The sequence below is a fragment of the Danio rerio genome, chromosome 2 (genome assembly GCF_049306965.1).
Source record: "Danio rerio strain Tuebingen ecotype United States chromosome 2, GRCz12tu, whole genome shotgun sequence".
In the NCBI taxonomy this organism is placed as follows: Eukaryota; Metazoa; Chordata; class Actinopteri; order Cypriniformes; family Danionidae; genus Danio; species Danio rerio.
In genome coordinates this window covers 62355001-62370000 of record NC_133177.1, presented here as the reverse complement: position 1 = coordinate 62370000, position 15000 = coordinate 62355001, and the positions used below count along the sequence as shown (strand labels likewise).

At 39.9% G+C, this 15000-nt stretch overlaps 1 protein-coding gene across 2 annotated transcripts in view; it reads right to left on the bottom strand.

The window, feature by feature from the left end:
• The window catches only part of vapal (VAMP (vesicle-associated membrane protein)-associated protein A, like), a 50260-nt gene that overhangs the window by 1668 nt on the left and 33592 nt on the right, over nt 1–15000 (bottom strand). Inside the window, exons 2-6 of one of the 2 annotated variants that reach the window (XM_073915772.1) lie at nt 14089–14241; nt 11544–11647; nt 8384–8464; nt 4735–4887; nt 535–714 (exon numbers count right to left, since the gene is read on the bottom strand). In XM_073915772.1, the coding sequence (XP_073771873.1) occupies nt 535–714; nt 4735–4887; nt 8384–8464; nt 11544–11647; nt 14089–14241 (671 nt within the window). 2 annotated transcript variants of the gene reach the window in all.

The following is a 15000-nucleotide window of genomic DNA, read 5'->3' as shown; positions in this document are numbered from 1 at the left end:
CCTGGTGGGCCGCAAGAGAGCGCTAGAGGGTCCGCGAAAAACTTGGCAGAAACAAAAAATTATTTCCGAGATATTTTTGCCAATCCTAAAATTAATGACTATAAATTATTAATCCATATACAGTTTTATAATTTATATAAGTGAATACTTAATTGTACAGATTGAACAGATTCTTAATAACTTAAAGTACATTTCACTGAGAGTTTTGTATGGCGACAGTAAAAAAAATTATATTAGAGCCATGACTGTGGGGAGTCGACAATAGCCTGTCTAAAACGAAAATATTTCTCTTATCAGAAAACAAACACATATCCAACAGTAGTGTTAGATTTCCACAAATACAAATGTGACAGTTATTGATCACTTTAGTAATGATGATCAGACCTGAAGCTGCACAGCGCTCAACTGGACAAAAACATGGAGCGCAAGCGATGAGTCCTCTGTCCGATTCTCATAAACACTACTGCTGACACACAACCGGGTTGAAATAGGTCTTAAGACACATATGTGTGCTGTGCTGTAACATATACACACCTTGAGCTGGCGGTTCTCGTCGTGCAGTTTGCTGAGCTCCGTCTGCAGGCGTTTGCAGTCCTCCAGGATCCTCCGCATCTCAGAGTCATCGTGAGCTCCAGACAGAGGCTTCACCGACAGCAGACCGTCCGCTTTAGAGGAGTTCAGGACGGGCACTTTACACGCAGAGTCCACCTCATTCTAGAGGACACACACACACACACCAGAGTAAACACTGAAGAATATTCCTTTACATGCAACAAAAATAACACCATGTGATCATTATATTATAAAACAATAGAAAAAACACACACACTCACATATCTGAGGTTCACACAGTAGAATATTCCTTTACCAGCAACAAAATCTAAACAACTAGTGATTACAACATCAGAAAGGTCCGACCCTTCCTATCTGAACATGCAGCTCAACTCCTTGTTCAAGCTCTTGTTCTCTCCAGACTGGACTATTGCAACTCTCTACTAGCCGGGCTCCCAGCTAACTCTATCAAGCCTCTTCAGCTGCTCCAGAACGCAGCAGCACGAGTGGTCTTCAATGAACCTAAACGAGCACATGTCACTCCGCTGCTCATCCGTTTGCACTGGCTGCCAGTTGCTCTGATGTTTGCTTACAAAGAGACTTCTGGCTTTGCTCCTTCTTATCTGCTCTCACTTCTGCAGATGTATGTGTCCTCCAGAAACTTGCGTTCTGTGAATGAACGTCGCCTCGTGGTTCATCCCAAAGAGGGAAGAAATCACTTTCCCGAACTCTCGCATTCAATCTGCCCAGTTGGTGGAATGAACTCCCTAACTGCATCAGAACGGCAGAGTCACTCGCTGTCTTCAAGAAACCACTAAAAACTCAACTATTTAGTCTCCACTTCCCTTCCTAATCTGCAATTGCCTCTCTGGCTCCACTGCTAACTACATAAAATAAATTGAAAGAAAAAAAAAAACTACTGATGTTTTGCTTCTTACACTTTACAGACCTGAAACTTGCCTACAGCACTTCTTCATTGTTGCTCTTATAGTTGTGTAAGTTGCTTCCTTGTCCTCATTTGTAAGTCGCTTTGGATAAAAGCGTCTGCTGAATGACTAAATGTAAATTATTATAGTTGAAAAAAGCAAGGAGCATATAAAATATAATAAATATGTGTTTGTAAAGCACCCTATAGAATTTGTGAGGGATGTACTCACAAATGCTGAGCACTATATAGTTGAAGTCAGAATTATTAGCCCCCCTTTGAATATTGTTTACTATATTTCTCGCTTATTTAAATACCTTCTGTCCGCTTGTGTTGATTTGTGTGTACCCTGGACTCCTGAACCCAAGTCAGTCTCTGTGTATTTGTGCACACTTGGCAAATAAAGCTCATTCTGATGCTGATTTCAAGGCTTTTCTGCAAACCTTTACATTTACATGTAGACACTAGACACATGCAGACATGTAGACACATTAAACACTAGAATTTGTTGATTTTACAATGTTATTTGCATTACAATTACTTCAATCTACTTTGGCCTAGCCTGAGGGTACAGCTAATAGCGGCGTTTCCACTGTCGTGCCTGAAGCGAGTGAGCTAGTGTGAGAGTAGCTATCACTTCCAGGGCCTGATCGGGCCAAAGTAGGGCTTCCTTGGGGCTGGTCTTTTTGGGAAAGCTGAATACCTTGGGCCAAAGTGAGCCAGCTAGGGTGTCAAGTAGGCTAGGGCGGTAGCCAAATTTTGATACCGTCAAACCTCCTCCCTATTTTACCCCGGTATCAGGTATTACCGTGCATAATAAAAAAACATGACGTAGGGCGACCTGAGGTTCGCGGTCACCTGTTTATCTTGTTTGTATTAGAGATCTGCGTTTGACACACACACAGAGAGAGCGAGAGAGACGCACAGCACCACACTCTCTCTCACACACACACACACACACAAACAGAGCGAGCGAGCAAGCGAGAGGGAGAGAGAGAGACGCACAGCACCACGCGCGCTTGCTCTCTCTCTCTCTCTCTCTCTCTCTGTGTGTGTGTGTGTGTGTGTGTGTGTGTGTGTGTGTTTCCGAATAAAGCGCAGGAGCGGTCAGTAACTTAAAAGGGAGCGGTCGCGCGGTCTTACAGTATCGCTTCCGAGCAAGCGAGCACGCGTGCATCCACGTGGATGCTGTCTGTGTGTGTGTGTGTGTGTCTCTCTCTCTCTCATTCATACACGCACACGCATACGCACACGCACACGCACACACGCACGCACACACGCACGCACGCACACACACACACACACGCACACGCACACGCACACACACACACACACACACACACAAACACACAGCAGGTGACTTGGTGCGTGACTCGAAATCTTCCCTCACCTCTCTCTCCTCCACACTGTCCCGTCATGACAATCACGCACTCATTTGTAGACATTAAATAAATAATATTTATTATTTAATGCTTGTCTCCTACTTTAGTGAATTGTTTTTAATGACTGTATTAGAACTGACACCGTTGCTATTTTTAGATCCCGCGGTATACCATATTACCGTATTACCGCCGAAGCCTAGCGTCAGGGTAGGGCTGTGCAATTAATCGAAAATCCCATTTCGATTATGGCTTCTAACGATTATCAAAAACCATTAATCGAGATAAACGATTATTGCATCATAAACCAAAAGCGCGAAAGATCACGTGCTTATGTGTGTGTGCATCTTAACATCAGCGCTTTAATGGTCAAATAGGTGTCAAAACATGGTGATTAGTGATTATTCATATCAACCCTCATTTGCGTATTAAAAAAATGAATTGAGAATCAAAAGACACGCGAAAGAGAAACCATTAAAGTGACAGTGCGAAATGCTGCCGCCTGTTTTATCATTAATCAAAAGACGAGAACATCCCTTACTGCTCCTGACTGAAGGATTTTTGTAGCTGAAGTGTTTTTCTTAGGGTGAAGATGCTTAAAGCACAGTTTGTTTCATATTTTTATTCTACTGTATTTATTTCTCTTTCCTTAGCAGGGTGGAAATAACTGTATATATACAGTTGAAGTCAGAATTATTAGCCCTCCTGAATATTAGCAACCCTTTTCCCCCAATTTCTGTTTAATGGAAAGAAGTTTTTTTTCTGAACATAATAGTTTTGATATCTCATGTCTAATTACTGATTTGTTTTATCTTTGCTATGATGACAGTACATAACATTTTACTAGATGTTTTTCAAAATACAAGCATTCAGATTAAAGTGCAATTCAAAGGCTTAATTACAGTAATTAGGCAAGGCATTGTATAACAGTAGTTTCTTCTGCAGACAATCAAACATATATAGCTTAAGGGGGATAATAATATTGACCTTAAAATGGGTTTCAAAATATTTAAACCTGCTTTAATTCTAGCAAAAATAAAACAAATAAGACTTTCTCCAGAAGAAAAAAAATATTAGAGAAAATACTTTTAAAATTTCTTGCTCTGTTTAACATAATTTGGGAAATATTTATTAAAAAAAAAACTAAATTCTCAGGAGCGCTGATTATTTTGACTTCAACTGATGATCGTTTTGAATAATCGTGATTACAATTATGACCAAAATAATCGTGATTATGATTTTTTCCAAAATCGAGCAGCCCTACGTCAGGGCGAAGTGAAAGCAGAGGCAGAGTTTGGTAAAGTCTGGTAAAGATGGTGTGCCGCCATTACACTAGTTTTCTGATCACGCACAAGTACATGTACCAAAACATAAATAAATAAGGGGGGGAAGCTACTGGTCAATTAAAAATATTCCATAAAACACCTCATAGGCTAGGGGTCATTCTGCTTATGATCGCCTTTATGTATTCTTTGAAATGCAAGGCTGTTGCATAACATAATAAAGCAGATTTAATTTATAAGTGATATTTCTTTGTGCACAGGTTGTGTGACGTTTGCTTTGTGGGGGTGTTCTGGGATGAGGTTTACGTGTTGCACGGCAGGTCATTAGCCTGGCAGTGGAAACGCCCACTGCTCAAGCTCCTGTGCTATTGGCCCGGCCCAATAAGAGCTCTGGCTCACACTGGCCCGACAGTGGAACTGCGGCTATTGATTGAGCAGGAAATGATGCACATCTTGATGACATCACCTGTCTGACAGAGCACTGTGGGTAAAACACGCCAACATCTTAAGTGATTCAGTTCAGTCCTTTCCATCATTACAGCGGCGCTCAGTGTTTGTTTATGGATGTGCTCTGTCCTGCTGACCTCTGACCTACCCTCCTGAAGGCTCTGCTGTCCTGCCTGCTCTGACTCTCACATTGCTGACCTCTGACCTCTGTGATCTCTGACCCTGAGCTCCTGCTGCTGACCCCAGGAGGAAACGGAGGACGTCTGAAGAGCCGAGCGGCAGACATCCAGTTCTCCAAATACTGCACACCAAGCGGAGCAGCAACAAACAGGAAGTAACATCAGCAGTGTGTCTGTCTGACAGCAGGTGTATACCTTCTAGCAACTGCTAAGGCAGGTCGCATGAAGAGATACAGCTGCAGCCGGACGTTAATGAGAACTATTTTTATTAGATATTAAATTAAAAAATAACTCTTTTATTAGTCTAACACTAAAACTGTTTAAATTATTCAGTAAATGAGCCATTAATTGTATTTCGTTAATGTTAACAGTAATGATATGATGAAAAAATATTCATGTTATTTATTAAATTATCCATTAATTTGTAATTTATTAATGTCCTTCCATACCACAACCCTAAACCCAACCCTCACAGTAATGTAAAAACAGACATTACTACAAGAATATTCATATTATTTTATTAAATTACCCATTAATTGTAATGTATTAATGTATATCCCCACCCCAACTCTACACCCAACCCTCACAGTAATGTAAAAGCATTAATAATACAAGAATATTCATGCTATTTTATTAAATTACCCATTAATTGTAATTTATTAATGTCTATCCCCACCCCAACCATAAACTCAACCCCTTACAGTAATGTAGAAACAGTAATTATGACTAGGATATTCATATTATTTTCTTAAATTACCCATTAAATGTATTTTATTAATGTCTATCCCCACCCCAACCATAAACTCAACCCTCACAGTAATATAAAAATAGAAATGATGTTGAGAATATTCATATTATTTTCTTAAATTACCCAATAATTGTATTTTATTAATGTCTATCCCCACCCCAACCATAAACTCAACCCGGACAGTAATGTAAAAATAGAAATGATGTTGAGAATATTCATATTATTTTCTTAAATTACCTAATAATTGTAGTTTATTAACATCTTCCCCTACCCCAACCCTAAACCTAACCGTCACAATAATGTTAAAACAGAAATTATGATGCCATACTGATTAATATTTTTTAATTATATGTAATTGCATATTTATATTGAATGTAAACTATTAGCACTCCTCTGAAACTTTAACTATTTTTCACGTTTTCCAAACCATGTTAAACAATGTGCGACAATGTTAGACAATGACTTGCCTTATTAACCTAGTAAAGCCAGTAAACGTCACTTTGAAGGTGCTGTATTTAAGTTTTTCTCTTCTAAAGCATAAAAATTCCATAATATATGTGCAAATATTTCAGAAACATGCAGAAAAACACTGCTTAAGTCAGATATTCAGCTTTGAACGTGCGTTACTTGCTGGAACGGCTGTCTTTGTTTTGATTATTTATTTAACCCGCCCAATGCCAGTTCAGCCAATTATATTTAAATATAAATATAGTGTACTGTTAGTTTGTTGGATCATGTCGCCTTTGCTTTTGCCTTCAGTAATTTTATGTAAAGAATTGTAATGTGTATATGCATTTATTATATTTTCAATGTTTAAGCCCCCTGTGGACAGGTGTTGAGAATTAGCAAGTATGCTAAAACACTTAAACAAATGCATTTGGTTGTCCAGTGTAAATGTGATGTCCATGTCGAATAAATAAATAATTTCAGCACTCCGGGTTGCCAGATGGTGGAAAACAGCCTATTTCATTCATTCAGTCATGAAGACTCTCAAAACATGCGTCCGTGAACAAAATGTGACCTCTGGTGGACAGTAGCAGACTCCGAAATGAGACGCAGATTCAGAGTTTCACATGAGGTTATTAATTAGCAAATAATATAAATATTGCGAATGTAAACATTAGGTGAGCAGGTCACAATGTAAACTCGTGTCCTAAAAACACGCTACATGATGAGATACGCAGAGATGAGCAGTATGACTGTTTACAGCAGACGAAACACAATAGAAATGTAAACACAGCCATTCAGAAGCACAGAATAGTGCACTCACTGCACTCCAGCACAATGGTCAGCTTTATAATCTAATAAATACACATTAAACCTCACAGTTCAATATCAGACTTTTTATTTTTCAGATCTGAGCTGAACTATCTGCTGCTGCTTTCAGTAGTATGGCAATGCATGTCCTGTAAAATGCCATTCAGACTCACATTATGAGCACTGAACACTGAATTAAGCACATGAGCTGTACCTGAGCTGGTCATTGTCAGTTTTCTGCTGTTCAGCTGTGAGAAATAGAAGCCGTTTCTAATATATTAATTCGAGGTGTTGGTCAGGACAAAAACTCCTTTTAATATGGAAGATATTTCTTCTATCACAGTCACGGAGGGTCGCGGAGTGTGTGGTCAAAATAACAACAAAAGTTTAATTTAACTTATTTTGACTTATTTTTGCCGTTTGACATGTGAAATTTCATTTAATTATAGCAAAAGATATGTCAAAGCCAGCCTGATCTCACGAGGAAACGTAAGTATTTTACGTTTTGCTAGTTTAGTGGCTTATTCCTACGAATTTGTACCAGTTCTGTCGTACAAAATGGTACGATTTTAAAAGGAGGCGTGGCACCTAACCCCAACCGTCATTGGGGAATGAGCAAGTCGTACTAAATTGTACGAATTAGATCATACGAATTCATACGAATTAGCCACTAAATGAAAAAGTTATGAATTGCCGTGAGATTGTGTTGGTCAAAGCGCAAGTATGACCCCGAATATGTAAAGCATGGATTTACATATATTGATGGCAAAAAAGACTTAAAGCCTCAGTGTGTCATAAGAAGCTAGGTGCTCTCACAAGAGAGCACGAAATCGTCTAAATTAAAAGGACATTTAGAAACCAGACAATATGTTTTATTAACAGTTTAGTGCATGGTAACGGAACCTATCCTTACCCTAACCACTGTTTACAGTATTTGTCATTTTTACTCTGTATTATTTCTATAATTTGATACATTTTGTTAAATGACAGCAGTAAAATAGTGTTTATTTGTAAGTCTTTTTATCTGTCACTACTTGTGTATGTTAACAAATAAATACAAACTAATTATAATTCCAAAAATTGTATTATAGTTCCTAAAAATTTGGGCCATGGCTTGATGACAAGGTAAAAATGTAGGTCTCATGGCCAAACCAGTTGAGAACCCCTGTTCTATCGCATATTGCTGCTTTTAGTCAGAACTTGACCTAAATCAGCGAGAAATCAGCCTTTAGGCTCGACAGTAAGGCACACTGCTGTTAGTGTCATCAATCTGGCAACCTGCGCTTGCTTGTGTTTTCATCCAGGAATGCAATACCTGGTTTAACCAATGGGTGTCAAACTTACAGACTACCCCTTTAAGCTGCACTAGTATGCTGGAAAAAATCTAGTCAAATATTATGTGCTGTCATCATTGCAAAATCATGAGTTATTAAAACTATTGCGGTTAAAAAAGCACAGAAAAATATGTGTCTGACCAGATGAAACATAATTTGAACATAACAGACAACTTGTAGCTCTGTGTCAATGCTGATGGAGGCGTTTCTGACACACACACGCACGCACGCACGCACACACACACACACGCACAGGGTGGAGTGAGCTGCAGTACTCACCACTTTATCGTTTTCAGACGGCAGCTCAAACACACATCTGAGTTTGGAATCCATGAGCTCATCGGGTTTCGCGTCTTTCCACTGAAACACACGGGAAACGGGCAATTGATCACACACAACCACTAGCAGATGGCACACACACACACAAGTACAAACTCCCATATATACAGTACATGCATACATACACATGCACGCACACACACACACACACTGACATACACACAGACACAAAACTCACATAGATATGTGTGAGTGTACGTGTGTGAGAGGCTATATACATACATACATACATGCATGCATATATACACACACACACACACAAACACACACACCCACAGTGTACACTATCATGTCTTGGTTACATACACAGCTCAGCACTGTGATGTCTTGATGTGAGCAGCGTTATTCATACAGTGCTCAGCATAATTGAGCACATCTCCTTTTGAAGATGAACGTGTTCCTCCATTTCTCAGTGAGTATAGGCAGTGTGTTTTGGTGCATTTAAACAAAGCAGATTTATTAAACAGATTTATTTATTACAATAATACTTGTCACCAAGCATATGGAGAAATTGGAAGATAAAACTATTAAAGTCAAGCAAAATATCGCAAAAAAAAAACAATTACAACCTACAAAATTTCAACTCAATTTTTACATTCTTTTGCTTCTCATAATTTTTCCTTTTTTTAACATTTGTTTTTAATATTTTCTCTAACAAATAAATGTGGCTGTACTAGCGTTTTGAGCATTATCGTTAGTTATTTTGTTAGATAAGCTCCAGATTTGGCTTCAGTACTGACCAATCTAATGTATATGCACAATCAGCCCAAGACCGGTTACTCACTGAAGCTAAGCAGGGCTGAGCCTGGTCAGTACCTGGATGGGAGACCACTAGGGAACACTAGGTTGCTGTTGGAAGTGGTGTTAGTGAGGCCAGCAGGGGGCGCTCAACCTGCGGTCTGCGTGAGTCCTAATGCCCCAGTATAGTGAAGGGGACACTATACTGTCAGTGGGGGCCGTCTTTCGGATGAGACGTTAAACCGAGGTCTTGACTCTCTGTGGTCATTAAAAATCCCATGGCACTTCTCGTGAAAGAGCAGGGGTGTAACCCCGGTGTCCTGGCCAAAGTCCCTCTATCGGCCCTTACGATCATGGCCTCCCAATCATCCCTTCTCCACCGAATTGGCTCTATCACTGTCCCTCCTCTCCACCAATAGCTGGTGTGTGGTGAGCGCACTGGCGCCGTTGTCCTGTGGCAGCCGTCGCATCATCCAAGTGGATGCTGCACACTGGTGGTGGTGTGGGTAGACCCCCCCTCATGATTGTGAAGCGCTTTGGGTGTATTGCCATACACAATAAATGCACTATATAAATACACACATTACATTACATTACAATTATAATATTGCAGAGCTTCCTATTAACAATATGAATTTAAAAGAGAGATGTGTGAGGGGTGTACTTATATACGCTGAGCACTGTATGTTTATTTTTAATAGAAATATGCAATATTGAAATGTGGATTTTTCCAGTACTGTGCATCTCCTGCATGAGGGAAACTCCAGCTCATTTCATTAAAACACTTTCTACAATTCTACACCAAAACAGTGGTCCTCAATTCCAGTCCTCAGCCCCCCCCCCTGCACATTTTATCCGTCTCTCTTATCTGACACAAGTGGACTAATTCATGGATGAGAATCAGGTGTGTTAGGTAAGGAATGCACAGGGTAGGGGGCCGAGGACCAGAAATGACAACCACTGCACTAAAATAATGAGTCTGATTGGATTTTGACAGACTGCAGATTTCATTCACTGTACACTTACTGTATTACTCCCAATCAACTCAGAGCTGATGGAGGAGCACTGCATTAAACACACACTGAGAGAAAACTGTGTGTCTGCTGCCCTCTGCTGCTCTCAACGTGGAAATACAGCACTGAACAACAGATGAACACACACTGACATACACATACACTCATGCGCACACACGCATGCACATGCTCCCACATACACACTCTCACACACATATACACACATGGTCTCTCACGTACTCCAATAGTATCTGGATGCAGCCTTTATGATGCAAGCTGAGATTGCATCACTCAGCGATGCAATCTCAGACACAATGCACTTAATGGAGTGAGTGACGTCACTGTGATGGGTAGGGTTAGGGGTGGGGTTAGGTGCGTGCATTAAAAAGCATTGGATGCAGCTCAGATTGCACTGCACCAGGTCTGCATCCAAACCCCTCTCACACACGCACACATACGCGCACACATACGCAAACACACACACGCACACACACGCGCACACACGCGCACACACACGCGTACACACACGCGTACACACACGCGTACACACACGCGTACACACACACACGCACACACGCACACACACGCACTCTCACACACACGCACGCACACGCACACACGCACTCTCACATACAGACACTTCCACACACACGCCCGTGCACTCACATACACACTTCCACACACACGCGCGCACTCACACATACACACACTTCCACACACAAACTCTCTTAAGCCGCCTTTTCACTGCACACGACATTTGGACACGACTGTCGGAATACGCACCCTTGTGGCAGTCGCACAGTATTTTCAGTGTTGTCGTGCACCATAGGGGAGAAGCTGATTCTCACGGTGTCCAAAATAAAGAAGGGCAATAGCAAGAGCCTTTATTCTCGGTGTGTTTACATGGTTTAATGGATGAATGAATACTAGAAACTCGTAGAAATATTGGAGGGAATGTGGAGACAACATTAAAAATATATATTTTTATTACTTTCTTACTTGCATTTATGAACAGAAAAGGTTTTTTCTTTAATAAAGACTTTTTATAATTCAAAAAATAACCAAATAAAATACTATTTCTCATCTTGTGTGCACGGATCTGCTTGGACAACACTGAAATACATCATATCCGGTCGGCAGATCGCTTACGGTCTAGCCGCAGGAGTTCAAATATTTCAACGGATCCGCAGCTCAATTTGGACCCAAATTTTCCACATACGAAGATGATTGGAACTCAACGCAGCTCCCGGACTGCCGCTTGTCGTTTGTGGTGGAAAGGAGGCTTTACTCACAGACTCTCACACACACACACACACACACATTCTCTGACACACACACAGGTCTCTCACCATGGCTTCTGTGTCTGAGACTGCCGGCGGGGCGAAGATGGTCTGTACCATGAACTTGTGTTTGCTTTTCTCATTGGGGTCGTAATCAAACGGTTGCAGCATAACTGTGACAAAAACACAAACATCAACACACACACACACACACACACACATTTATAGATAAACTCTAAAATTCAGAGTCAAAATTACTTCAAAACTCCTCATCTTTTGTTCTCAGGTCATTGAATATTAAAAATAATAATAAGCAATATTTAAAACAATCTGAAAACAAAAACAAGTAAATAAATCAGATTATTAAATAAAGTGAAGAAGAATCTCATCATGAAAACAAGACAGTAGAATAAAAAAGGTAAAAAAAAATATATATATATATTAAGAAAGTCCGAGGCCATGTTGCTCCACCGGAAAAAGGTGGTTTGCCATCTCCAGGATGGAGGAAGTCCTTACCCCAGGTGGAGGAGTTATAGTATCCTGGGGTTTTGTTCAGGAGTGAGGGAAGGATGTAACGTGAGATTGACAGGCGGATTAGTGCAGCGGCAGCAGTAATGCAGATAATATATCGGTCCGTTGTGGTGAAGAAGGAGCTGAGCCGAAAGGCAAAGCTCTTGATTTACTGGTCAATCTATGGTCCTACTCTCACCTATGCTCATGAGCTTTGGGTCAAGACTGAAAGGACAAGATCTCAGATACAAGTGGCTGAAATGAGTCTCCTTCACAGAGTGAAGTATCTTGTTTGTTGCAAAATATCTTGTTTGTTGCAAGGGACATGAATGAATTCCCTGAATGAAAGAGCCAAACTGCAGTTAAAGTCCACCATTTATTCAATTCAATTCAGCTGTATTTGTACAGCGCTTTTACAATGTAGATTGTGTCAAAGCAGCTTCACATAAATGGTCATAGTAACTGGAACAGTGTGGTTCAGGTTTTAGTGTTTAAGTTCAGTTCAGTTCAGTTTAGCTCAGTTCAGTGTGATTTAATCATTACTGAGAGTTCAAACACTGAAGAGCAAATTCATCGATGCGTAGCTCTACCAATCCTGAACCATGCGAGGCAGTGGCGACAGTGGAGAGGGAAAAAAAAACTTCACCTGATGGGAGTGAAGAAAAAAAACCTTGAGAGAACCAGACTCAGTTGGGCACGACCATTTTAATTTCTCCGCTGGCCAAAAGTCTTGTACAGAGCTTCAGTCACCGTGGTGGAGGCTGGAAGATGGCCTCAGCGAAGACTCGTCTGTCCCTTTAATAATTTGGCAAATAATTCGACTACAGATGTCCATGTAAACACCATCACTTTCTTCCCTGTGTGTGTGTATATTTTAATTCTGAAACTCGCGCGTGCCCAAATAGACACTCCCACACCCTCCCACTTTAGTTCCTCCGACACTCCCCCCTAAACAGAGCTGGACACGCCCACTTTTCTGACTTTTTCCAAAGTAGAGGTGTGAAAACACCCTGGTGAAACGAGGGGGTTTCATGGCCCTTTAATGATTTGCCTACATTTTGTTCAATCTGCCAGATTCAACTTTATGCAGACGATACAGTTATTTATTTCTCCCACTCTGATATTTCATATGTTCAATCTTCCTTGCAGTTAGATTTCACTTTAATTTAGGAATGGTTCAATAAAAACAAACTTATACTAAATAAAAAGAAGTCTCGTAGCATGGAGTTTTAAAAAAATCTCAGCGGTTTCTCTCAGTAGACATAAACATTAGATTCGATGACGGGTCACAGTTGTCTAACGTCAGTGAATATAAATATCTAGGCCTTTGGCTCGATACTGAACTGTCCTTTAAACCCCATATTGATTGTATAATTAAAAGTCATATCGGTGCTTAGGTTCTCTATTAATTGTTTTTCATTTAAAGTTAGAAAAAAATTGATCTCAATTAATTTTTCCTATTATTGATTACGCTGATATTATCTATAACAATACCTCTGAAATCAGTTTAAAACCTTTAAATACTGTCTTCAATTCTCTGTGTCGATTTGTATTAAGATGTCCTTATAGAACCCATCATGTATATTATACGAAACACTTGGTTTGCTTCAACCTAAGTTCCGCAGACAGCATCATTGGTATTTGTTTCTTTTTAAATGTGTTTACTTTAATTTCCCTTCTTATTTTGTTCCATTTACATCATCATATTCGCTTCGTCATGTGCAACAGAATTATTTTTTTGTTCCCAGAATTTCTACAGAAAGTGGCCGCAGGTTCGCGGGCACGGATGTTATTAATATTGGCTCCTAATTAAATGTTTATTATTTATTTGCATATCAAATTGTTTGTACTTTTGATTATATGTTATTGCTTATTTAGGCTTCAGATTGTGGGCAGTGTTTCAGGTGGAGTGTGCTGCTTGTTTAATTGTTTGTCTTGTCAAGTGTATGTACTTTATCATGTGTTGTACTCTGTTTGATTTGTGAACTTTTTAGGGACCCCCTCGAAAATGAAAGGTGCTATCCCATTCAATAAATTCAAGTTCAGGAGTAAATGTCGTAGATTAGGAATGAATAAATTGTGAATGAACTGATGAATGACTAGCCTGAGATGGTGAGCGTGGCTCCTGGGTCGATGATGCCGCTGTTGGGTCGTACGCAGTATCTGCGCGGCGCTGTCGTCTTCACTTTGAAACATACTTTCCTCTCTGACGGATTCTTGAGCTTCAGGTTCGCAGTGACCACATCTGTGAAAGGACCTGAAAACCAGACCAGAAAACACACACATTACAATACAAACCAACAATGATGAGCAAGAATATTGTGTGTATATATATTTTAATAGCGCTCTAGCACTAAACCCTCTGAGCTTAAACAAGTTCCTCTGTTTTATTAGCACTTGAGGTGTATAAGGTACATGCACATGCAGTGTTTCTTCCTGTACTGATAAACCTCCGGTGATTCAGAGTTTTTTTTTTTATTTCATAAGGTTCCTTTCACAGCATCAATGTTGTAATGTAATTAAAATGCAATCAGTTTAATAGACTTCAGCATTCCTTTAGTTGTTATAGTGTAAATTAGATAAAACACTGTTTACACACACACATGCACGCCCTTCAGGAGCAGCCGATGAGCAGAAACTCTATTGATAATACTAGTGTAAAATAAACGTTTATATTTTAAAGATATGGCACGGAAACATTTTATTAAATGCAGTGCTTCTTGTACAATCTGAGACCCACTTTATATCGTATTTCATTCAAGCAGTGGAGATTGTTGATATTTTAAGAAAACAGACCTTAAATGCGCCGATTGTGTTTGAAATGCACCGGAAGCGTTTGACCGAGGTTACTGACTAATTTAAGATGTCCTTCTGCATACTTCTGCATAAACCCCCCAATTGGGTCATCTTGTTAAAGTCACTTTGGACAAAAGCCTCTGCTTGCTAAATGACTAGAGGTAAATGTGATCGACTTCTTTGTTTATTTAAAAAATAAAAAAATATTTTTAATAAAATA